The 23,124-nt window shown below is 43.5% G+C and overlaps 1 protein-coding gene across 2 annotated transcripts in view; it reads right to left on the bottom strand.

Annotated features, from left to right (window-relative positions):
* The window catches only part of slit1a (slit homolog 1a (Drosophila)), a 76,574-nt gene that overhangs the window by 9,869 nt on the left and 43,581 nt on the right, over nucleotides 1-23,124 (bottom strand). Inside the window, exons 5-22 of one of the 2 annotated variants that reach the window (XM_028423334.1) lie at nucleotides 22,603-22,674; nucleotides 21,763-21,834; nucleotides 20,609-20,680; nucleotides 19,698-19,861; nucleotides 15,761-15,908; nucleotides 11,750-11,821; nucleotides 9,387-9,458; nucleotides 9,233-9,304; nucleotides 8,858-9,001; nucleotides 7,674-7,837; nucleotides 6,680-6,703; nucleotides 3,509-3,653; nucleotides 3,289-3,363; nucleotides 3,046-3,189; nucleotides 2,817-2,960; nucleotides 2,567-2,733; nucleotides 1,758-1,890; nucleotides 21-89 (exon numbers count right to left, since the gene is read on the bottom strand). In XM_028423334.1, the coding sequence (XP_028279135.1) occupies nucleotides 21-89; nucleotides 1,758-1,890; nucleotides 2,567-2,733; nucleotides 2,817-2,960; nucleotides 3,046-3,189; nucleotides 3,289-3,363; nucleotides 3,509-3,653; nucleotides 6,680-6,703; nucleotides 7,674-7,837; nucleotides 8,858-9,001; nucleotides 9,233-9,304; nucleotides 9,387-9,458; nucleotides 11,750-11,821; nucleotides 15,761-15,908; nucleotides 19,698-19,861; nucleotides 20,609-20,680; nucleotides 21,763-21,834; nucleotides 22,603-22,674 (1,953 nt within the window). The remainder of the gene's footprint in view (nucleotides 1-20; nucleotides 90-1,757; nucleotides 1,891-2,566; nucleotides 2,734-2,816; nucleotides 2,961-3,045; nucleotides 3,190-3,288; nucleotides 3,364-3,508; nucleotides 3,654-6,679; nucleotides 6,704-7,673; nucleotides 7,838-8,857; nucleotides 9,002-9,232; nucleotides 9,305-9,386; nucleotides 9,459-11,749; nucleotides 11,822-15,760; nucleotides 15,909-19,697; nucleotides 19,862-20,608; nucleotides 20,681-21,762; nucleotides 21,835-22,602; nucleotides 22,675-23,124) is intronic. The other variant, XM_028423335.1, reaches the window with a different exon arrangement.

Below are 23,124 nucleotides of genomic sequence, written 5' to 3'. Positions count from 1 at the left end.
GCAGGCAGATAAAAACTTACACCAGCTGCAGGTATTTGAAGGTAGACAGTTCCTTTGGCACCACACTAAACTGGTTTCCATCCAAATACCTAAAACAAAGTGTTAAAATAGTCAAGATACAGTTTTTATCCTGACACTGTTCTCAAAGAACCATGTGCAATGTCAGAATACAAGCTGTTACTGCTTTACACAAGACGTATGGCTTTTACAGTGATAAAGGAAATATTTCTTCAATCATATTTCTGAAGTTAAATCGTTGTTGCAGAGTCTGACTCGATTCTAATGGATCAGGTAGCCAAGGTATAGTAGCGATAAGACTTTCTTTTACATTCAGACTTTCTGGTCTACTTATGCTAAGCAAAGGATGAACTGTGGCATTAGGGGTTCAGTCAACGTCTGCAGCACCAGTCTTTACACAAGCCTCCTTAAGGTTAAGCAAAAAGTATTTATATATGCTGCATGATCCCAAAAAGAAATAAGCAAAACCAGAACAGCAAAGTTTCATGATAAGACCATCTTTCAGTTGCCAAACTAAGTTACAGCTTTATAGTTTATATAGTTTACAACTTGCAGTTGTTGTATTGCAGGTTATTTTGGGACATTGTATTGAATTGTGCTTTTTGTTTTCCTTTGAGCTGCAGGATGTCCTACTTTCTCACTTTTAAACACCTTTTCCCACACTGCTGCAGCCAATTTAATCTGTTGTTACCTAAAACAATGGCATGTTTTGTCTTTCAGTTTATAGGTTTTGACATTATTTTGTCTTGGAAGCATCCTTTGTATATCCTGTGTAAGTATTTCAGGCCTGTATTGGGGTTGGCAGAACTTACAAATAAATGCAAACAGAAAGCACATGTAGAACTTTCTGACATGTTTGTGAATTCATCAAAAGTGGCTTGTGTGATGTTGCATGTACATGACACCATGTACCATGCACCGTGCCTGACAGTACGCCTGCAGGAGCCATGCTGCCCTGCTGACTGCTAACAAAGTGCTTCCAGTGGTCTGTCACCTTGATAAATGTCTGATTTAGGGACTGGTACCTCTGAGCAGAGCTTCAGGCTCTTGCTATTGTTGTTGACAGTACACAGGGTGGGAAGGGCAGGGATGGTGGGGGGTTAGTTAGGAAGCTTTTGGGTTCAGAGGTAATGATAGGTAATGACAGTGCAGAGGACACTTGGGATAATGATGGAGTAGAAAACTCTCCAGATGACTAGATGAAAGCCCAGAACGGAGGCTACACCTGGTCACACCTGCTGGGACAATGACAGGCCTTAAGGCTTGCACAGCGTGTGTGTGCATCTGTGTGTGTACGGCTGAGTTAGTCAGTACCATTTGAAGCAGTATTGGAAAGTTCCAGACCTATTCCATTCCCTCCCCTTTCCATTGAAAACTGCTCATTAAAATGTCCTGTTGCTCCCCTATGCTCCTGTGGACAGGCTTTTGGCCCTCACACAAATATGCACACACACACTGATCCTTGGCTGGGAGTGTGAGAGTGACATCAGTGCCTGAAGGCTGCAAAAAACACAGAAGAAGAAGAATGCCCAAGAGAATAACTACAGGGTTTATTGACTCGATCTTCTTAATGATGAGTTCTGTTTTCTTTGTCTCTGCTGTTTTCACTCAGTCTCATCTGTTTTCGTGCTTTAATAAGTCAATCTTTTTTATATTATCTTCTATGGTTTCAAAGCAAGATAAAACATAACAGTAATAAATAGAAATTTAATTAACATAATTAATTTCAAGGAACTCACAGTTCAGTCACATTTCGGGGGATGCCTTTGGGCAGGGTGTGGAGGTGCTTGTTACTGCAACGCACCACAGTTTCCAGACAAGTACATTCACTGGGACACTGGGGCCTGGGTACACAGCTTGACTCCTCTTGGCCTGGGATAAGGGGGCAGAGAGTGTTAGATACATGATAGCATTAAAAAGACAGTTACACAAAAGAAAAACATCTCTGGCTAAGAAGTTGTGTAAAGACAAAGCAGACCAAACATCACTCGTTCAACTTGGACAGACAATACAGAAAGAGGAAGTGAAAAATGTGAGAAGTAAAATAGGACAGAGAGAGAAAGAAGCCTCGATAATGTAATATCGACCAGAAACAGCAAAGAATGGAAGCTGCCTGAGGCCCGAAGACAAGCCTCACAGTCATTCAGGTGCAAATAGGCTGACTGGTCAATAAGGCAAACAGCTCAATAGCTCCACTCAGCCAGGCATCGACCGGCAGCTTAAGAACTGCTGAGTAGCAATCTATTCAGTAAACAAAGGAGTCACACAATGGCGGTCATTATTTAAGATGTTCTCAGACACTTTAAGCAGCTCCTGTTTGTAACGTATTGTTGAGCAGAGTGCAATGTTAAAAACTTCATTAGTCACACTCAGACAGGTTAGTTTCACACATGGCGAAGGTTATCTACTATACTGCAGATGTTTATCTCCTTTCAACAAGACAAATGGCTCAATTTAAACTGGACAAGATGTGACAGAACTGCAGCCGTGCTGTAAATGAGTACACCGAGAAAAAGAAAGTACAACATTCAAGTTGTGTGTCACCAACCCTCTTCGCAGCGGAAGTCAGGCAGAGCAACATCCTGCAGAGGGATCTCCTTTAGGAAGGCTGGACGCTGGCAGCGAGGGTTACCCGTCACTATCTTTCTGCTCCTCAGCCAATCACCAAGCCACGACAGCCGGCAGTCACAGTTGAAGGAGTTGGCCAAGAGGTTACTGGGTGGGCATAAGAGAAGTGTAAGGGCTATACAATTAGACATGTAAATGAGAAGGTGTGTGTGTATGTGATGAGGTCTTACAGAGTGGAAAGAGTCTGCAGGGTGTCAAAGGCTCCGGGAGCAATTGTGGTCAGCTGGTTGTCATACAGAGAAAGCAGACGGACATTGTGAAGCCCTGTGAAGCTGTCGTTGTGGACACAACTGATTTTGTTGTTCCTCAGCATCCTACAGAGGAAAGACACAATACACCATACTAGTCTAAAAATCAGTTATAGTATCAAGCACAAGCGAGTGTTTGTGTATTACTCACAGCATACGGAGTCCCTCGAGGCCACGGAACATCCCGCTTCGAACTGAGTCAATCTGATTGGCTGTGAGGTGAAGTTCGTTGACGGATGATGCACCTTCAAATGCCCCATCTTCAATCTCAGTTACCTTGTTGTTGCTCAGGTTACTGTAGGAAGAAAAAAACATGTCAGACAAATTAAAGGCAACACTTAGAAGTGATGTTTAAAAAGTATAGTGGTAAAAAGTAAAATAAAAAATTACTTACATTTTCTTTAGCTGGGAAAGAGTCTTAAAAACTCCAGTAGCTTCTAGAGTTGTGATCTCATTGTTGTTAAGGCGGCTAGTGGAAATAAGATGAAAAAAGTTGAATCATACATTTTTAGTGGTTTCTTGTTTGATTTTAAACAGCAATGCCCTGTCAGAATTCACACATTATGCAAGTAATATCTCTTTCCCTGCTGGATTTCTTCCCCCTGATTACTTACAGCTCAGTGGTGGATGAAGGGATGTGCTCAGGGATCTTGGTAAGCTTCAGGTTGGAGCAGTCCACCACATTGGACTCACAGCGGCATTTGGGTGGACACACTGGATCGCTGTTGCAGGCGTTGTTCAGGCGAGTGTCCTCTGTACCTGAAGTGGGAGAAAATGAAAACACATACACTCTTATGATAAAACACCAACATCACTTTCCCTTGATGGTCGTAGTCACACATGTGCTCCCTCAATGTCAGCACATTGTCCTGTTGTGACCTTGCAGCAAGCTTCCCTTACGTCATCTTTAACCTTAGGTGCCCTTAAGGACATCATACCATTCATGGGAGAGATGAATGGGTGAGGGTGGGTTATTTTAGAGAGAGGTGATAGAGTAGGAGCAGTGGGGTGAAAAGAAAAAGGATTTGGGCAACCAGCTTCAGTGAAGCAGAGCACCCGAGAGAGAGAGAGAGAGAGAGGGGATGGATGGAGAGAGGCGATGTGCAGAAAGTAGACAGGTGGAGTTGAAGAAAAGGAGGGCATGAGGAAATGAATGCATGCAAGAAAGAGAGTGGGGATGGGAGGGAAAGGAGATGGATGGAAGAGAAATGAAAGGTGAGGGGTGGAGGTGCAAAGAAACATCTGTCCTGATGGAGGAAGAGCAGAATGAGGCAGCATGGGGAGTGTGGGATGTCTTCTTGCACCACCTCTATCTATGAATAGCTGTTACGTGCCAAAAAGTGTGCTGCCAGTTACATCATGGCTGCTCAATAATGGAATAGCACCGGGAGCTTCTCAGAACACTGTGTGTGTCTGCGAGAGTGTGTATTGTGTCTCAGAGTGAGCATACGTGCATGTTCCATTTATAAGGAACAGCCCAGCGTTTTCTGTCAGAGTATTGCTTTGTGTCCCGCTCCCCTTTATGCGTGAGCATAACAGTGCACCACCGTGCCTGAGGTTTGGTTTAGAGATGACGTCAGCGGGACATCATGGGGCACCCAGACCACAATCACTGCAGCAGGAAAGCCTTGAACAACCAGGACAAAATCCTACCACTGAGTGTCAAAAATCTGCGCAAATAAATGGAGAGGCCTTTGAAACCATAGCCTAATCCTAAACTCTCATTGCTGACTTTATTAGAGCAAAGTCAGACCTGTCCAAGGACTCAGGCTGTATCACTCTTCAGTGGAGGGTGCAGACAGATGCAGTAATGCTGGTCATTAGGGAACTTTCCCCTGCTATAGTCCAGACAACAGGAAAAGGCATTTCCTGCAACAGAGGAAGCAATGAAAGTACAGTGCGGTGCTTTGAAGCTAAGGATGTGGAGGAGCCAGGGGAGATTTCGTGAGCCTGAGTCATCGTCATCGTCACAAGTGCGTGGCGGCGACACTTTTACTGTCAGCAGATTTACACGGAACTGTAGAGAGGACCGGGATGAGGTTTTTCCCTCATCGCAAAGTGACTCATCGCTGGAGTTGTAGAAGTTCTCATAATTCCCTGCAGCTTGGTTCCTCATTATCATTGTGTTATAGAATTCCCAAGCTGTCAGTGATTGTGTGTGTTTAGTGTGTGTATTGTAGAGGCTTTATTGTTATCATTCAGGGATGGTGAAACTCTTATTAATCACATTTGGCTTTGATCTTCTGACTGCTTACATAGTACTCCCATTTGTTCTCTATGCCAGGGCAGAGCTTTATCTCAGAGAAGCACACATTCATTTACACACACACACACACACACAAAGACATAGAGGCATAGACAATGAATCACCCAGGCATCTGTAGCACTACAAACACACACACACACACCGTCTGACACACATCACTGCTCCTCCTAGTTATTTTCTTGGAAGTGCTCTTGTTAAGAGGTCCGGAAACATCCGCTGATAGGAATCTGGGTCCTCTGGTGAGCTTTATTTTCTTAAGCTTTTACTGATAGAAAGGACACACTTTCCTTCCCCTCCTGTCCTTCTCTCCCTCCCTCCTTTGCTGTCCCTCTCAGTCTGTGTTAGTCTGTCTGTGCTAATGCCAAAGCAAAGAGACACTTCCTTTCGACTCTATCTGCTGAGACTGCACGGAAAACAGAACTGAGAAGAAACAGATGCTCTCACACTTATATGTCACATTGATTTAGGTACCGTCACTCTCGGGCCTGATTAGATATTCCTGCATGTAATTTTACTACTGAATTGTACCCCTGTTTTCTGTGCAGACCATCTCCTATTCAGTAAACACATGCTGTCTGTCATACCTATTGGCAGTTAAGATGACGAGCAAGAAACAAGACTTCAGTGTAAGCTTCTGTAATAATGTCTCATTCCACAGAAACCTGCATTCCTGAATGACAATTATCACCACACTGGACTTTTGGAGCTTTTCCTACAGCACTAATTTTCTCAGAGTTTAAGGCTCCTGAAATAGTGTGACCCTTTTCCAGGTAGTCTACCACCAGTGCTCCTTTTGCATCCCAGAAAACAGGCCATCACCTTGCCTGCAGACCTCAATGTAGTGGCTTTTCTGGGAGCCAGAATCTGGGGATGGGTCCACTTTTCTGATTGTTCTCCTGTGTCTTGGAAGTGGAGGATGGAAGTCTCAACCGTGGTTATAAACTGGGATTTTTTTCAAGGTCTATCTCAAAAATTAGCTGGTGCCTTGACATGCCGGAAATCTGCTTCTGATCAGCCCCAGGGAGTTCCAGGGCCCAGTGAGCTGGTCATTTAGGCTTTGGTTACCTTGGACAGACACAAATTTGTGGCAACATACTGCTGTGCTACTCACTGATGTCAAAATCATAGATCTGGACAACTACACAGTGGACTATATGGGCCATTATTTCAGACTGTGCTGATTTTCAAATACCCAAAACAGAAACACCACAACAGTTAGTGACCTCAAACGTCCTGCATAATCAACAATTTCAGGTCAATTATCTAATCTGTATTGTTTTCTCTGTAATTTGGCCAACCAGTAGGTTTGGGTAAATTTCCTGTTGGATCATTGTTATGTTCCTGTAAACATGCCACAACTAGACCTGTGAAGGCCAAGCTGTAGTTTTCTTTATCCTCTGAGAAACTTGTTTTTATAGCTGTAAGCAATGGAAAAGATGATATTGCTACATGGTTGCAGGTGGAAAATTAAAGAAGACAGAAAGACAATGATAGGTGTTAACGTTTACAAGCCACTCACCTGGGATGACGTACTGCTCTTTGGCTGTGATGGAGAAAAGAAAAAGTGATGTCAGTGAGACCAGTCTGGTCTGCATAGCTGTGCCGTTGCTATGCTTCAGAACAGTCATATATAGAGAATATATATGACGACACGTGACTCAATGACAGAGAAGCCTTGGACTATCTCTGTGCATGGCAATATGGAGGAACTAGTAACAATGTAAAAAGGTGGTAAATATTTGGCTGTTGCTAAGGGCAAGTGTCATGAAGGAAAGAAGGAGACAGTGAGAAATGAAGAAGGAAAAAAGACAAAAAAGAACGTGAAAAGAAAAACACATGGACTCCCTTCTTTACCGGGTCCAGCCAAACAAATGAGGCTATAAAGAAGTGTGAAACCTCAGCCCTGCAGAGTGCCAGACAGCGTAGCACTGTACATAAACACAATGGTGGGCACAGGGTGAAGAGGACTAGTGCAGTGAGGAGGAGTGAGAGAATGAGGGGGCAAGAAGGAAACCTGAGCTTGGCGAGCAGAGAGCAATGAACAGGCAAGAGGAGATGCAGGCGGCATGGGATGGGACGGGAGCCTGAGATTGGCAGAGGGCAGGGGATTGGTGGGCATGGACAGAAACTCTTATACCAGCCTCCACTGGTGATCTCAGCTCACTGCGGTTTGAATGTGAAACCAGACTCATGATGTGGTTATATGGAGGGAAAATGGAGAAAGAGCGAACAATCCCTCTCTCCTTGGCCCCAAGTTCATCTGGGGGAGATATTGATTGAGGAGCACCAGCACATGAATAAAACCTTGTGCCAGGAATGATCTCTCATTAAATGTGGTATATGGAGGAAGGAACAATACAGGGATAAAAGCCACTCCCAGTGGAGAGAAAGAGAGAAGGTAAGACTGGAACAGTAAGAGGCAAGTAGAATAAAAACAACAAAGCCTGTCTGAGAAATAGAGAGCCCCAGAAAGAAGTAAAGGGAGAGACAGTAACACGGAGCCGCAGGCCTACCGGAGCAGCGGAACTTCTTGCTCTTGATCTGTCCAATTCGTTTGTTTGCGAGTCGGCGTGGGCTGGCGCAGCGGGCGCCGCTGGTCTCGATTGGGTTGGAGCGCAGGTAGTCTGCCAGCCACTTCAGATTACAGTCACAAATAAATGGGTTCTGGGCCAGGTGACTGGAGAACAGAGAGGAGGAAAGTAGCGGAAAAGATTAGAGAAGTAGATAGATGAGGAAAGACAAAAAACATCCAACATATGTGGACTCCATAGAACCATAGAAAGGGGACACATGTCTGTAAATGTAGCAGCAGAGTAGTACTAGGTAAAAAAATCACAATAATATAATTAAGCTAAGGTAATAGAATCATTTTCTGTTGGTGGTTTAGGATGCTTTTGTTAATTAAGTGAACTGCAGTCAGCCCCAGTCATGCTCAAACTACGTACTGTCAAAAGTGATCAGCCTGATGTTTTCCTGCATTAGGTATGTAGCAGTTTGTCCATGGTGTGTTGTTGCATTCAGAAAGGCAAATTAATAATGACACGCTGAATGTTCAGAATCAAAAATACTTTATTAATCCCAGGGGAAATTGCTAAGTTCCTGTATCACCCAGCATGACTTCAGTGTAAAGAGTGTTTGTTGCCATTTGAAATATGCAGTCAGTTTGGTCCAGGGACTGGGAAAAGGTTCAATGTGTATTTTTATCCTTTCTTCAGAATGAAGACAAAAGAAGCTTGTTTTAGATTGACACTTAAAGCCAGTGCTCTCTGTGTGGTGGGCAAAGAGCAGCACTATCCATCATTTTCAACAGGTGTCTTGTATAATAATGGGGAAAAGCTTTATTATGCAGTATGTTTCAGACAAGGCAGACACCTCAGTTTGGGGTTTGTATTGATAGCAGCATATGGCAGTTTCTTGGGATAAAAAAAAACAGAGAAGACACAGAGACTTAGAATTGGCACAGCGGTGAAATGACTGAGTGCGGAGTGGTGTGTGTGATGTTTTTGATCACACTGTGAGTCTGTGTGTTTGTGGAGATGATGGATTTACTCACCTTTCCAATTCACAACTCCATTCCAATGTTATTACACACAGACATGCGAGTAAACAACTCCTGTGTTGGCTCATGTTTTATGGTAACGTCTCAGCATGTGTCAGAGTGTGCACAGCAGTGTGTTTGTGTGTATGATTGACTCACAGGGTTTGTATAGCTCGTAGTGAAGTGAAGGTGCCCTTGGCAAGGGTTTGGATCTTGTTGTCATAGAGTGATAGCAGTGAGAGATTCTGCAGGTCCTGAAAGGCGTTGGCACGAACACAGTGAATCTTATTGGCATTCAGCAACCTGAGAGAAGTAATTGAAAAAAAGAGAGCAGGGAAGAAGGAAACCAGGGAAGAAAGCTTGTCAAATTTCTTTATGCATTCATTCATTATACATTCCATCTAGAAATGCACAGGTACAAAGTTTATTTGAAGGTTATGCATCCTTATTGAGTGGGAGTAAAGGGTGCCTCATACACAATATATGTCTGCAGAGGATCAGCAGAATGTGTGTGTGTGTGTCTGTGCCACTTACAGCAGTTGCAGGGCATAGAGGCCGTCAAACACCCCCTTGGGCAGATCTGTGATCTTATTTCCATACAGCACACTGAAAAATTGCAACACAGAGTGGCTGTAGACACAGGAAATGACAAACCATGTGGCTATTTATGCAACTCGGGGCCACTTACAGGGAGTTGAGGGAACGCAGGCCCTGGAAGGCATCAGGAGCTATCTCTGAGATCTGGTTGTTGCTCAGGTCTCTGCGTTAAAGAAAAAAAAAACAAGAGAATTAGCCAAGGAAATGGAAATCCTGACCCTATGTGTCATCTCAGTATTTGGAGTGGATGTAAAAGCGAGAGGAGGAAGCACTGTGAACTGAATGAAGATGAGTCCCAGCTCTTTCCCATATTTGCTGGTGCCAGGTAGCCAATCAAAACATTTACTTGTATTATTTGTGGCCTATCAACTTCTCCTCTGTGTGTGTGAGAAAGCAAAAAATGGGATGCAGGGCTGAAATCCAAAGCGAAATACAGTAGACTGCCTCTGAACATAGCTGTTGTTAATAGGATCCGCAGGCCTCTACCCACAGGATAACCACTAAGCTTGTGTGTCTATGTGTTTATGTGTATGTGTGTGTGTGTGTGTGTGTGGCTGTGTGAGTAAATGCAACACTAAATGAGGAACAGTGGGACAGAAAGGGAGAAAGACAGATGGAGGGTGAGAGTTAATGGAGTATGTGGACTGAACTCCAGTCGACTGGATACCTTTGAAGGAAAATCATCATGTGGTGAAGAAGAGGGATATTTTCTCATTTGGGGGTAACAGTTAAATAAGTACCCATTTGTCTTCTTGCAAAGGACTGAGGTTTCCTGGAAATGAAAATGTAGCAAAGGAGCCAACATATGCAGTGGTGTGTGTCTGTAAACTCAGACACTGGTGTATTTGTGCCAGTGTAAGGACTGTTCCTGCATCCCTGTCTAAAGAGGTGGTTCATGTGTAGGTCATCCAGACTGGGACAAGGTGAAAGAGAATGTGTGTGGTTGACATTTACTGGGAGAGGAGGACATGCAGGGTCAGGACACCACAAATAAATAAATAAATGCACAGGCCTTTAGTCAGCTAAATTTTGTCTGTGAGTATTTAACCTTTTTTTCCCCTCCATAATATGCCATTAAAGAAAAAAATGCATCTCTGCAGAGGCTGACCAAGCAGAGTGACCATATTCATCATGATGTATTGATGCTGTCCACACATTGTGTACTGAGGGTGTTGGACACAGGACAGGCCTGGCCAGTAAGAGCACAGAGCCAGCTGAATCAACACAGACATTGAGGGTCAACACAGACATGCAGCCACACATTGTTGTTGCTAAATGCAGATTCAGCAGTAGCAGGTCATGTAGGGGAACAGATGGACAAGACCTATTGACATATACACTATGCCTCAGCTTTTGTGGGTGTAAGACTGCTTGAAGTTTTTCTTTTTTAAGTTAATGTGTGGAAAAAAAAATCAGAAAACATTTATATTTATTTGGCACAAAAAGTTAATTCCAGATCTTACATCTGAGGTTAGGGAAGCTACAATAACATAACAGCTGGTCGATATGTTCCATTTTTGTTCCAGTTGTACCCTTCAATGAATCAGGCTTCTGTATTATCTATGTAAACCACTGAAGTTTGTATAAATAATATTTAAGCTCTTTTTATTGGTAATGGTTCAGATTTACTGTAACTATTTTTCAGTTGATGGGTTTCTAACATACAAAACCTAAACTGGACTCCACATAATCCATTCAGTCACAAAAAAATCATTTATTTAAGTGTATAATATAAAATCTTGCCCTTGAGATTCCCTTGTAGCTGCAGTAAGATAGCAGCTGGTCTTTCTACTCTCCTTATTCACCTCATCTGAACTTCAATCTGTCCCTGGAGCTGGACGATAAAACAGTGAGGAATCCTCTAAGAAGGGCAAAGAAACTCTCTAACCTTCCGTTTCCTCCACCTCCCTGCTGCTATGTCAGTCAGGCCTGGTGGTGTTGGGAGTTGTGGGTTTGGCTGACTGGTGTCTGCTGGCTAGGTGACCGGACAGCTGGCTCAATGGATGAAAAAAAAAAACAGTCTCAATGACCAGCCTGTCACTGTTCACTCCCAGAGAGAGAGAGAAAGAGAGTGAGCGAAGCCTCAGCCCTGATTCCAGTACACACTCTGTCCCCTCATCATCATCATCATCATCATCACAGCCGGCAGTTTGCCCAGCCAGGCACAATACACATACACACACAGAGTGGACACAACACCAGCCAGGGGAATACCAGCACACAGCAATGAAAAATGAGAACTGTTATAATGCTCATGTAGGATCTGAGTGCTGGCTTTCCATGCCATCCCAAGTCTGAGAGCAAGAATATGTTCTTAAGGCACAGACAAAATAAATACTTCATGCTCCCCGGAAGTGGGATGAGAAGACTGCCAATTGTCATTTCTTCCAGCCTTAAACTTCTTGTTCTCATCTGTATTATTTAGCCCAGAGGTGAGTCTACTGCTGTACTTACATCCTACGCAGCTTCTTGTAGGGAGAGAAGGCTCCAGGTGGAATAGACTTAATCCCATTCTGCTCCAGACGTCTGGAGAGGAGAGGAGAGGAGAGGAGAGGAGAGGAGAGAGAACATTAGTTAACAAAACAATAGAGTTCTCCATGGTAACTGAGTTGAGTAATAACCTCTGACCCTTGGTGATTGGCCTGATTATATTAGCGGAGATCTATTCCCCAGCTGTAATAGGTCCAGGCAAGTTGGAGTCATAACATCCTCAGAACCAATAAACAGTCTGAATACTAGAGTGCTGTGGAAAAGGACTGCAGGGGAAAAGTCTCCGTCTCGCTTTGTGTGAGGGTGTTAAGGCCTTCGACTAAAAGTCATATTTCATTGTGGTAAAACATTTAAAGTTTCCAGCACTTGTGTTCTCATATGAGATCCTGAAATCAATAATGATCTCACTTGCTCGTGTGAAATTTGCCCGTATCCTCTGGGTGTCTGCAAAATGTCCAGTGAAACCTTTGCAGCGTGATGAAATATTACATCTTTGAGTTTACTTTTTCCTGTGAGCCTAAGAGCTGCTGGAGGAAAGTTGACAAGAAAGGAGCCTGACAAACCTCCCCCATAAAACAACTGTCAAAGAATGAAATTAATACACAGACAAACATACACTTGGTCACCTAGTGTAGAACAATAAAAGACCCTAATCAGTCTCAGATGGTCCGGGGGAAACAGACATCCCTAAAACCCCATTAGTGTGGGCATGCATGTCTGTTTTGGCCTGCTACTTAGGACCCCGCTCAGTACCAGATCAATTCCCTAGTGTAGCTGGCAGAGGGCTGTTTATCTGCAGGTCAGTTCACAGCTTTTAAAACTGTCCTTACCGAGGCTTAGCAGGGCCCAGAGGGAGCCAGCTGCAGGCCTGTCTGCTTGCTCTACCATTCTGCCTCCCTGCAGAGGATCTGGCTGCAGACCAGGATGCATGGGCCTGTGCAAGCTGTGGTGGGCCTGTGGTTTTGAAGGAATCTAAAGATCATTAAGATGCTATTTGTCACCACAGGGAAATGAGAAAAATCTAAAAACTTCTTGGCAAACAGATGCTTGTTGATAGATTTAACCATCACCTTCTTAAGTTTGTGTATTCTTGGCTCTGAACCATTTCCACATGATTTAATTATTCTGTTAGGGACATTACAGATTTACTACATGCCTCTTAGGCCTCCTGCATTGCTGTGTTCATGTCTATTCATGGGGGGTAATTGTTTTGTTAGACATGTGCCACAGCTATTTAACAGTTTTGAGTTTCCAAATTTCTCAGTTAAGAATCTTTCCCCTTCAAAGGAGTGGCCCTCATTTATAAGGCGATAGAGAAGTGCAGTGGACATTCTTAGGATAGCAGTGATTCCAGACCACAGATTCCTGTGGTGGACATGCTCTCTCTGTCTGTTTTTGTCTGCCTGTCCCAGTGTGTCTGTGGATTTACAGTGGAGTGACAGCGCTGTGGTTCCTCTGCCCTCACCATGCGGCAGAGTGGTGGGCCAAGTGGCTTTAGCGCCTTCTCTCATCAACCAGTCTGTCTGGCTGGTCCAAACCAGTCTGGCACTCTACATGCTGTTTGCATGTGTTTCAGTGTCACTGTTGGTCATGTACGTGCAAGGCTACATACTGTGGTACTGCGGTGTATGTGTCCAGCAAAATTCTCTAAGCCAGACAAGGACATACAATACTGTCTGACAACTTATGTGCTGTTGCATTGTCACTGCTCGTGGATCAATATCTGCAAGCGACTTAATCCCTGCAATCAACAAAGGAGCGACTCCATCCCATTGGCAGAGAAAAAGGAGAAAGAAATTCTCAGAGTCGGCTGTAGAAGGACAATCAATGATTCCCATCCAATTTATCAGACTGAACCCTTGTATGTGTGTCTGTCAGATTGTGTCTGTGAGCTGGTGTTTGTGTCAGCCCAATCAATGTTCTTCATCCTTTTCATTAGGGTCTGAGCATGGTTTTCATTAAGGGGAAACACATTATGCCTTTGGGTATTCACCCAGTGCATGTGTGTGTGTCAGAAATGGATGGCAGGACCGTAGCAGCACAGATGAAAGGCAGGGAGAATTTTATGGCAGGGTTCACTGCAGACAGAGACTATGGTGCATAATAATCTGTTGTGGTAGTGTTTAGGCTAACTGGTCCTGGTCTCTCAGAAGAGAGGAGTACAGAAACCAGCTCACATCCTCGCAGCCATAAACACAACACTGGCATTCATTAGGGTAGAGCAGGGCACAGAGGCAATTCTCCGATTTGTACATAATGAGAGCAGCATGCGAGTGTGTTTTGCGTGTGTATGTGAGTGCCTCATTAACAGGGCATTAGACTGGCCTTGATACCTAGCAGCCCGCCTTGCTGTAATTGAAACTGATTTTATAATGAACTTCAAGCACAGATCAGACCTGCAGCACCAAGTTACCTAGCAGACCCCGACCCCCACCACCTTCACTTTTTTTCGTTCACCACTGATCTTCCCTCTTTAACCCGCCTCTGGTGATTTGGCACGCTGGGAAAGATGGAGAGAAATGTGGGGGAGAAACATATGAAGACAGGAGGAGGAAGAGAGAAGGAAAGAGCACTGAGGGAATCTACTGCAAAAGGTAATGCTTTGATGGGCAGGACAGGAAAATGCACATGATATAAGGCAGTGTTTCACCCTGCTCTTGTAAAAGATGAATCAGAGCATCAGTAGAGTTTATTAGCAGGACATGTTTAAGCACCAATTAGATATAAAGGGCAGGGAAAGTTTTAAACTGCCTTAACTGATTTGCTGTGCTGGGAGAATCTACCGTCTATAAAAACCGTGCATGGTAGATCTCTTCAGCTGACTTCCCATTCTCCCATTAGTGCAGTTCGCTGGTTATTGGGCTCATAGATCACATCAGTCTCCACGATTTCCCACTTGTGGAACTTTACATCTGGAGGACATGCTGAAGAGGACTACAAACTATAAAACACTGGAAAAGTGCATCTCATTTTTTTTCACCATGTTTTACGGTTTGTAGACGATCACCAAGAGCTAAGCTGGATTATGTACACCTCAAATGTCATTAAGCCTTTTAAATGATTTAAAATATATCTGTATTTCATGGGTGGTCATTCAATTAGACAAGAACACATAGAAGAGTGAAGTGTTATGTCCAAATGAAGAAATTCAGTACATCACTGCACTAGAAATGGGTCAGGGTTGTTGGGGAACATGGTATCTGTGACTTCCATGCTAGCTAGGTATTTATAAACAGACCCCATGGGGAGGAGGAGACCTAGAAACTTGCTGGGTCCTCTAACTACACACATGCTCCTTAGAAGAACATGCAATGCGACCGCTGCCTTTCTCTATTCATCCTCCTTTTTCACACTGTGCATAAATCACAGTGTGGTTTGCACCATTTCATGGTAGACGTCTGCCAGTGGCATGCAACCCCTGATAAAGAGAGTAAAAGAACTACTTTGAAAAGTCTAGCCATGCATTCCCAGAAATTACAGAAGGCTGATAGCATGTGGGCTGTAAACGGTTAATGCCCAGACAGATGTTGGAGGACTGATAAACTGAGGGAGGGATGTTGGCAAAGCAGTCGCATGTGGTTCACAGCCATCTGAGCTGATAAGAGCATGCAGAGTCAGTCTAAGGTCTGCTCAGAGTATGTGTCTCTGTCAGAGTACAGCAAAATTAATGGATGGTGATGATGGAAAGCCATGGTATGCCCATCACATAAACTTAGATTTTTTAATTTTACCTTCCAAGATATAGGGTTAAAATTCAAATAACATGTCTGTAAGTCCTGGAAAAGTATCAGTAGAGTGATGGCTCACACTATTAGACCAACCAGAGCAGACTGCCAATCAAGACACACTTTTGTTTTCATACCAATAGAGAAAGTCAAAATACAATTTTGCTGAGGGCTCACTTGCTTATGTTCTCTATACTATAATGCCTTTTAAGGTGATCTGCTGGCTAAAGAAAGAGGGTATTGTGCTCACATTTCAGCCATACTGTCGGGCAGGTTGGCTGGGATGGCAGTCAGACCTTTCCCTCTACAGTCCACAATGTTGTTGCTGCAGGTGCACATGGCAGGGCAAGAACCTCCGCCGATGCTGCAGGGCTGCAGGCTGGAAGAATCCTGGTGTCCTGAAAATGGGAGAAGAAAAAAAAGGGGGGTTAAGAAAATAATGAGGAATGTGCAGCTCCTACAGGTGGATTTATTGGTTTCAATGGGAGCAGCATTTGAACCCATTACATTACATTACATTACATTCTGGAGGTTTTATGTGGAGCTCACAACTCTGAGCTCAAACATTTTCCATTGCTGCTCATTTCATCAACCCTTTGTGCTTCCGAAACTGAATTGCAAATGAACAGCCATTCTGAGGGATGTTTTGACATTGAGAAAAAGACATGAAACATCCTACTCTTGACTTTATTATAAACCCGTATATCCTTGAGAATCAATGGGCAAGAAACTAGGTTATCTATCAAAGGAGTGCCACCGTATGTGAAGAGAACTAGAAAGACTCTGAATAATAGAGTTGGAGTGACAATTGAAGGCCTCCCAATAACATCCATTGATCTCTCTGCAAAATTTTCTCCTGAGTCTGCTTTCTCTGCGTGGAATTGATGCCATTCTGCACATTCAGCTTTGCAACCCCCACCTCTTCACTTCTATTTGTTCTAAAACAATTCAACTTTTTCATTTGCATACAGAGCACACAACCCATCATGCTGTCTCTAGATACTTGTTCAAATAGTTACGGCACTGTCAACGGTGTGGTGAAGAGCGGGGCACTTGCACTTCCAGTACAGCATGTTTGGTGCGTGTGCGTCTGCGTATATGTGTGTATGCAGGATGTGTGTATATGTAGGTCTAACCCAGATAAAATGAATAAAACAGACTTTTAAATGGCCTCATTTACACAGCATTACTAATCCAAGTTTCAAACCATGAATATTTAATTACACTCCTATCTATCGCTCAGCTTGAGTGGAAAATGCTGGCGAGAGAGTGAGGTGTGTGTTTGTGTGTTGGGGGGGTATATATTCAGGGAGAGGAAGATAGATTGAGTGATGGTGGAAGTCCAGGACTGAGAAAGCACAGACCTCAGAACTCCACTCCCCAAAACAGAAAGAGCCATTGTGGCTTACCATGAAATTACTGGCTCTAGCTCATGGACCGTTTAGCTAATGTTTAAGGTCATACTGGTCAATCATAATCATTACCTGTAGGGACAGGATGCTTGAACAGCTCTGGGAATCAGATAGCAAACGGTATCATGAGCGTGAATGAACGCTGGCACAGTGGTTGACGTGTGGTTGTGTGTGATCTGGGATGGCGGCACTGGGATGGAGCTTTGACAGATCTGGGATCGGGTGTAGGGCAGAGAAAAACTCCCTTCTGATCTAACATGGCATATTTGACAGGCCTGGGATCAGGGAGAGTGCAGAGCACAGCTGGAGAGGCCTTAACAATGACAGCTCTCTGACAGGTATACTTGAGGTGAGGCTGTTTGATGTTTGCTCCTCCCTTGCCTTCTCTAGTGCTGTTTTCCCCATTATCTTTTCCCTAACATAGCATCTCTATCACGGTATTCCAATGTTCTGTTGTTTTATTTGCTCTCGCTTTTTTATTAGGTTCCCCCTGTCCACATGCTCTTTCTGCTCCTTCTCCCTTATGCGAGTGTCCCTATTTCCAACTTCTGTATCACAGCAACCCATTACTTTCAGTCCATTCACTCACAAGTCTTAACCTCACATTTTATTTCACTCATCATTTCAAAGTGTTATTTCTGGCCTTTCTGATTCGATTCTTTCCAATTTCCCTTCTCGTTTTACAGTCATCCATTTTTCCTACTACAAGTGTATTTTATTCAACCCCAAATGACATTTATTACTAATTGCTCATTTCAAAAATAATATTTTTGCTTCAGTTATTATTAATTTAGAGCAGTAATAGTCATAGTAATAGTCATTCATTCACTGTATAACCATACATTTCCTTTACACTTTGTACCTCTGCTGTAAATGATCAAAAAACAGCCAGAGGGGTAGGTGTAATACTTTCACTGGATAAAATAAAGGAGGAAGCTGAGATGTAGAGGCTTTCATAAATACAAACTTCTTCTGAAGTTAAATGATTTTAAGTTTTAAAAACCTCTTGATCTTTTTTAAGATTCTTTTGTGATTAGAACATCTCAGAAAGTGTATTTGGTCACAGAGCATTAATGAGGTGCTGGCCATGCACCAGAGTCTTTCCAAATAATTAAAAAGTGAAGTTTGTTTGCTTTGCTAAGTTATTTTCACCCAGATTTAAGAATTTTCAGACAAAATATCAATGGGTTTTTACAAAACTGAAAATAATGAGCCCTATATTTTGGATTATTTAACTTTGATGTGACTTTTAAAAGAGATTGATGACAACCAGCGGCCTGGATTTTTTCCTCAAAGCGACCCAGTAAATGTGTTACTTTGCTCATTACTGGCAAAAAAATTTACAATACAGCGATGCTTTCCAGCCAAACACTGGGAGTGTGTGAGTCATATTGCTGAGAACGATACAAAATTTCATATGAATAACACAGTGTACCCCGTTTTCCTCTCACAGCAGCAACACGCCTCTCTTCCAACACAGCGCCACCCCACCCCAAATCCCCCGCAGGTGGCCTGGCCTGGTCACAGCACAAACTAAACACATGCACAACCACACTGTGCTCAACATCAAAATAAAAAAAAGTGTGTGTGTGTGTGCCAGCGAGCTCGTCTCTAATGAGTCCTTCTCTGGGAGTTCAACTTCTGGTCACTCATCCTCTCAAGAAGAAACTGTAAGTATGTGCGGATATGACTGCAAGAATGCATGACCGTGTACTCACACACAGATATGCCAAATACATTTAATGTTGATGATATTTTTTTGACTTGCAAAAATGGTTACGCCAGTCTTTAAAAGCTTGTGCATGTTATAGGAATTGCAGTTATCCATCATGCAAAACCCTGTACACAAAAAAAACCCAAATTTCCTGGACACCCCCTGCTCCCCTCTTTTCCTATCTGGAATTGTTACACTCCCACGCTTTGAGTCTTTTTCCCTGGGCGATGAATAGTTAATGATCTGTGCTGTCACGCCGTATGGCCGCGTAAAAATCACAACCCATGGAGAGAGAGAGACAGAGAGAAAGAGAGGTACACTCCCCGACAAACACACACACACACAAACACCCCTCGCAGCTGGTGTTGCGAGTGAGATGGCCTTGTGGGGAGTTGAAGTTCTCATGCTGTTTTTCCATTGTCCGGATATGATAACCCAATGCATGCCATGACACCATATTTTCACTCACATAACACACATCACTGCAGAGAGAGAAACAGTGACCTTAAAGCCACAATAATCCTTCTGCGAGGAGGTGAGAGATCATAAATAATGACACTTGAGGAGAGGGAGCAGCCGCTGCTCCAGCTATGTGCTTTATACATATTATGGGCATTTCCCTCCTTTCACTGCCAGCTACTGGATACACATGCAATGGCCAGAGGAGAGCCGTGGGGTTGCTTTGGGGCAGAGGAGTTGTCAGATGGCTGCCAGGTGAATATACACTGACACAAAAACACAGTGGGAATAGAAGTGTGGGACAGAATAAACTACGAGGGACAGTAAAGTTCTACCAGGGTCGAAATTAAATACTCATGTGCAACAAAAAAGTAACTTTACTGGCGATCAAAAGAAGATATATGTAAAAGGAAAAGTAAGAAGATGACTGCACTTTATGCCTGCTCTGAATTCCTGTGGTGGAAAAAACACCTGCTCACATTGTGTGGAAAAATTGTGTTTTCATCACTTCTGATATGCTGTGAAACTTGCTTTCCTGTCAGTGTATATGCCTGAACAAACAATTTTCAGTGTTCAATGTTTTGAACGCAAGTAAATCTTACCTGAGCAGCTGAATTCGTGTTTCTGTACCTCTGCCACATTGAGACCTCTGAGCTCAGGAGGGCCAGTACACTGGGTGAATAAACCAACTGTAGGCCTCTGTCTGAGCCACTGGGCCAACCAGGCAAGGTGGCAGTCACAGTTCAGATTGTTAGAATGGAGACGGCTGTTAAATGAGAGGAAAGAAAAAAATTAAAATACCACCAGCTGAAGTCACAAATAGCACAGAAAGTGTCTATTCTTTCCTACAACTTATCACATCCAACAGCCATGTGGCAACACACACTAAATGATATGCTGTGTGGATGATTGTAAATGGCACATTCTAAAAAAGAGAAACACTAAAGAGGACTTTTGCAAACCAAGTTCTCCAAACACTGCATTCCTGCGATCCTCCGCCTGTCCAGAATAACTCCTGCCGTGGTGTGGTGGACCTCTGGAGCATGTATGCTAACTTTCAAACCCACGTGCACAGACATATCGTGTACGCACAAACAGAATAGCCACATAATATAACCCCACTGGGAGTGAGGATGAAGCCAATGTGTCGCCACAAGAGCAGCAGAGTCACGGCTTTCAGCAGGCATAATTGTTTTAATTTGTGCATAATTTCAGATTTAGTAATCACACACAATGCACAATACACAATAGACTTCTGGGGCTATTTGCGTCTATCTAGGCCAGTTGTTGTCTTAAGATGGAGGGGATAATGGCCCCTGGCATTGCTACAGATCCTTCTGTGGTACTCTGTGGTTATGGCTGTCACCCAGCACTGCTTGGAATGACAGAACCTGTCCACTCCCATTGAGATCATATGCCTTTTCTCTATTTTGTCAGCATTTGTGTGGAAAATAGCTTTAAAGAATACCTCCAGAGAGGTAGAGAACATTGTGGTGGGATTGTTGCGACTTACAAAGTTCGCAGTTTGGGCATGTGGTTGAAGCTGGAGACGGGGATGCTGCTGATGTTGTTGTTGTTCAGGGTTCTGTAAAAAAAAGCAAATGATCACATTGTCAGTATGCAGCTAAAAAGTCATTTACAATGTATTTTTACTTCAAAAAGGAATGCTGCTGTGCCCGTCCTCTTCTATTTTCTTCTTTCTTGTTGTGGCCCACTGGGAATATAACGCCTAATTTTACACAGATGGGAAGCCCTCTCACCTCCCATGCACACACACGGTCATGCATGCAAATACACAAGCACATAGGCCTGTTCACAAGAGCCTCACTTGTAATAGAAACACATGCACACACCTCCAATGAAACCTGGGCATCAGCTGCAGAAGAAGAATCAGGTCATTTCAATCAGCCTAATAACCCTTTACCATATTTCAACCTGCTCCCCCTTTCAACACAGCTGTCCTCCTCCCCCATAAAATCTATACATACACTACTCTTCAAAACAACCCCCTTTCTCTTTTTACACCATTATAACAACCCCATCACTACATCAATTCATACGTGGCATGAAAGCAGCCTTTAATGCTTTTTTTTGGCCTAACTACCTACTAAACCAGAGGAGACCCCCCCCCCCCCCCCCCACACACACACACACACCCCCACCCCCAATCACACAACAAGGCTGTCAAAGTGCCTTTGTCCCCCCCAGGCTTCACTGTTAGTCTGCATTGTTTCAGATGGAGAGCTCTAATGGAGGCCTGTGATTATGATTTTTTTTACAAAAGATGATTAATTGAATATTCAGAAACTGCATAGCATGGTTGTCATGTGTGGAGTGCTAACGTGAATGGCATTTTTGATCGGGATGGTAGGAGCCCCTTGCTTTTCAGATGGCTGGAGGTGGAGAAGTGGGTGGGTCGGGGGTGGTGATGTGACGAAGGGGAATGCCGCTGTCAACTGTGACTTAATGGAGCTTGGTCTCAATGATGCAGGCCCCCACTGGTGAGGCCCACAGGGGGTATTTTGGTATAATAATCAAGGCCTGTGCAATGTGTATATATTAGTTATGGTTATTAGCAGGGGAAAAACAATGTCTTAATCTAACTAAGTGCTTTAATGGAATAATGGATAGCTGGGCTGGATAAATTGCATCACTTCAGATACTTACAGCACTTCCAAGCCTCTCAAAGCTCTGAAGGCTCCATCCTCAATGCAGCTGATGTGGTTTTTATCCAGCTGGCTGCAGATCACACACACACAGACACACATAGACACATACATGAGAAAACAAGGAGAGGGAGATAGAGGCCCTGTTACTCAAGACACATACACAATGTTTCTGCCTCCCTCTGGGTAGCTGTAATCATTGATACAGTAAGTGGTACACTGATGGACTATGGTAAATCAATACCGGTTTAGTCACGTCAGCTCATGTAACCCTGAAAATAGCAGATGAAGACTTTACTGATTGTTTATCTGCATCGATACAAGTCATAAATCTATGTGTGGGTGTGGGTGTGTGTGCACCTCCGTCAGATGTAAATCACAGCGGCTACAAGCTATCTTCGGGGAGCTGTATGTGTGTGAGGTAGTTTACACCCTGCATACACACACCAATATGCAATTAATGTTTTACTGACAACAAAAGAACAGATTAAATGTTAACATGCTAATACTGTGAATGGGCAAGACTAACTTTTTATTGATTAACGTCTCTAAACTCAAAAGTCCAGTACCTGGAGAACATATAACCGGTTTAGTCATTTTACAGAGTCTTTATCTTCATCACTAGCTAATTGTTATATATTAAGCTTTCCAGATGAGAGCATTTTTGACTTAAATGAAAATGAGAGTTTTGTTGTCATTCTAGCTAGCACTTATTTGCTAATTGTGCAATTAATGGACTGACAGTTTTAAATATAGGACATCATTGTGGGCTCTGGGAACCTTAATGAAGATAATTGTTAGGTAGATCCAGCCATTTCGAAAAGGGTGAGGCACTACTCACAGGTTTTTGATGTCTGTAGCTCCTCTGAATGCTTTTCTGGGGATGGACTGGATGAAGTTCTCACTCAGATCTCTGTGGAGACAATAAGCAGGTAGTCGTTACACATACAGCTGATTCTTCAGGATTGCTTATTTGTTTGGTTTGTTTGGTTTGACCAGGGTGTAGATTTGTGGAAACAATATTAACGTGTCTCAACAAAACCTTTCACTTCCAGTGCTTTCCAATGAGCAAAGTTCTCCCTCCATTCAGTGTCACTCCCTCTTTTACCACACTCATTGGTGCAGAACGGAAAGCTGAGGGCAGTTTTTCTCCCTCGTTCCTGTGTGTGCCAACACCCTGAGGTGTGGTACTGCATGGAGAACTCTACTCACAATGGAGCAGTTATTTTTTGGTTGCTGTATTATTCAGTGTTCACTCATGCTATAATTTGTTCGCTGTGCCTTGACCATGCTCTGGTTTGAGGCGCCAAAGCTCACTGCCTGCACACAGGCCAAACAAGGAGGCAGCTGGAGAGTGACCGAT

Source organism: Parambassis ranga, chromosome 15 (assembly GCF_900634625.1).
Source record: "Parambassis ranga chromosome 15, fParRan2.1, whole genome shotgun sequence".
In the NCBI taxonomy this organism is placed as follows: domain Eukaryota; kingdom Metazoa; phylum Chordata; class Actinopteri; family Ambassidae; genus Parambassis; species Parambassis ranga.
The sequence above is the reverse complement of the archived record's forward strand: the minus strand, read 5'-3'. Positions and strand labels throughout refer to the sequence as shown.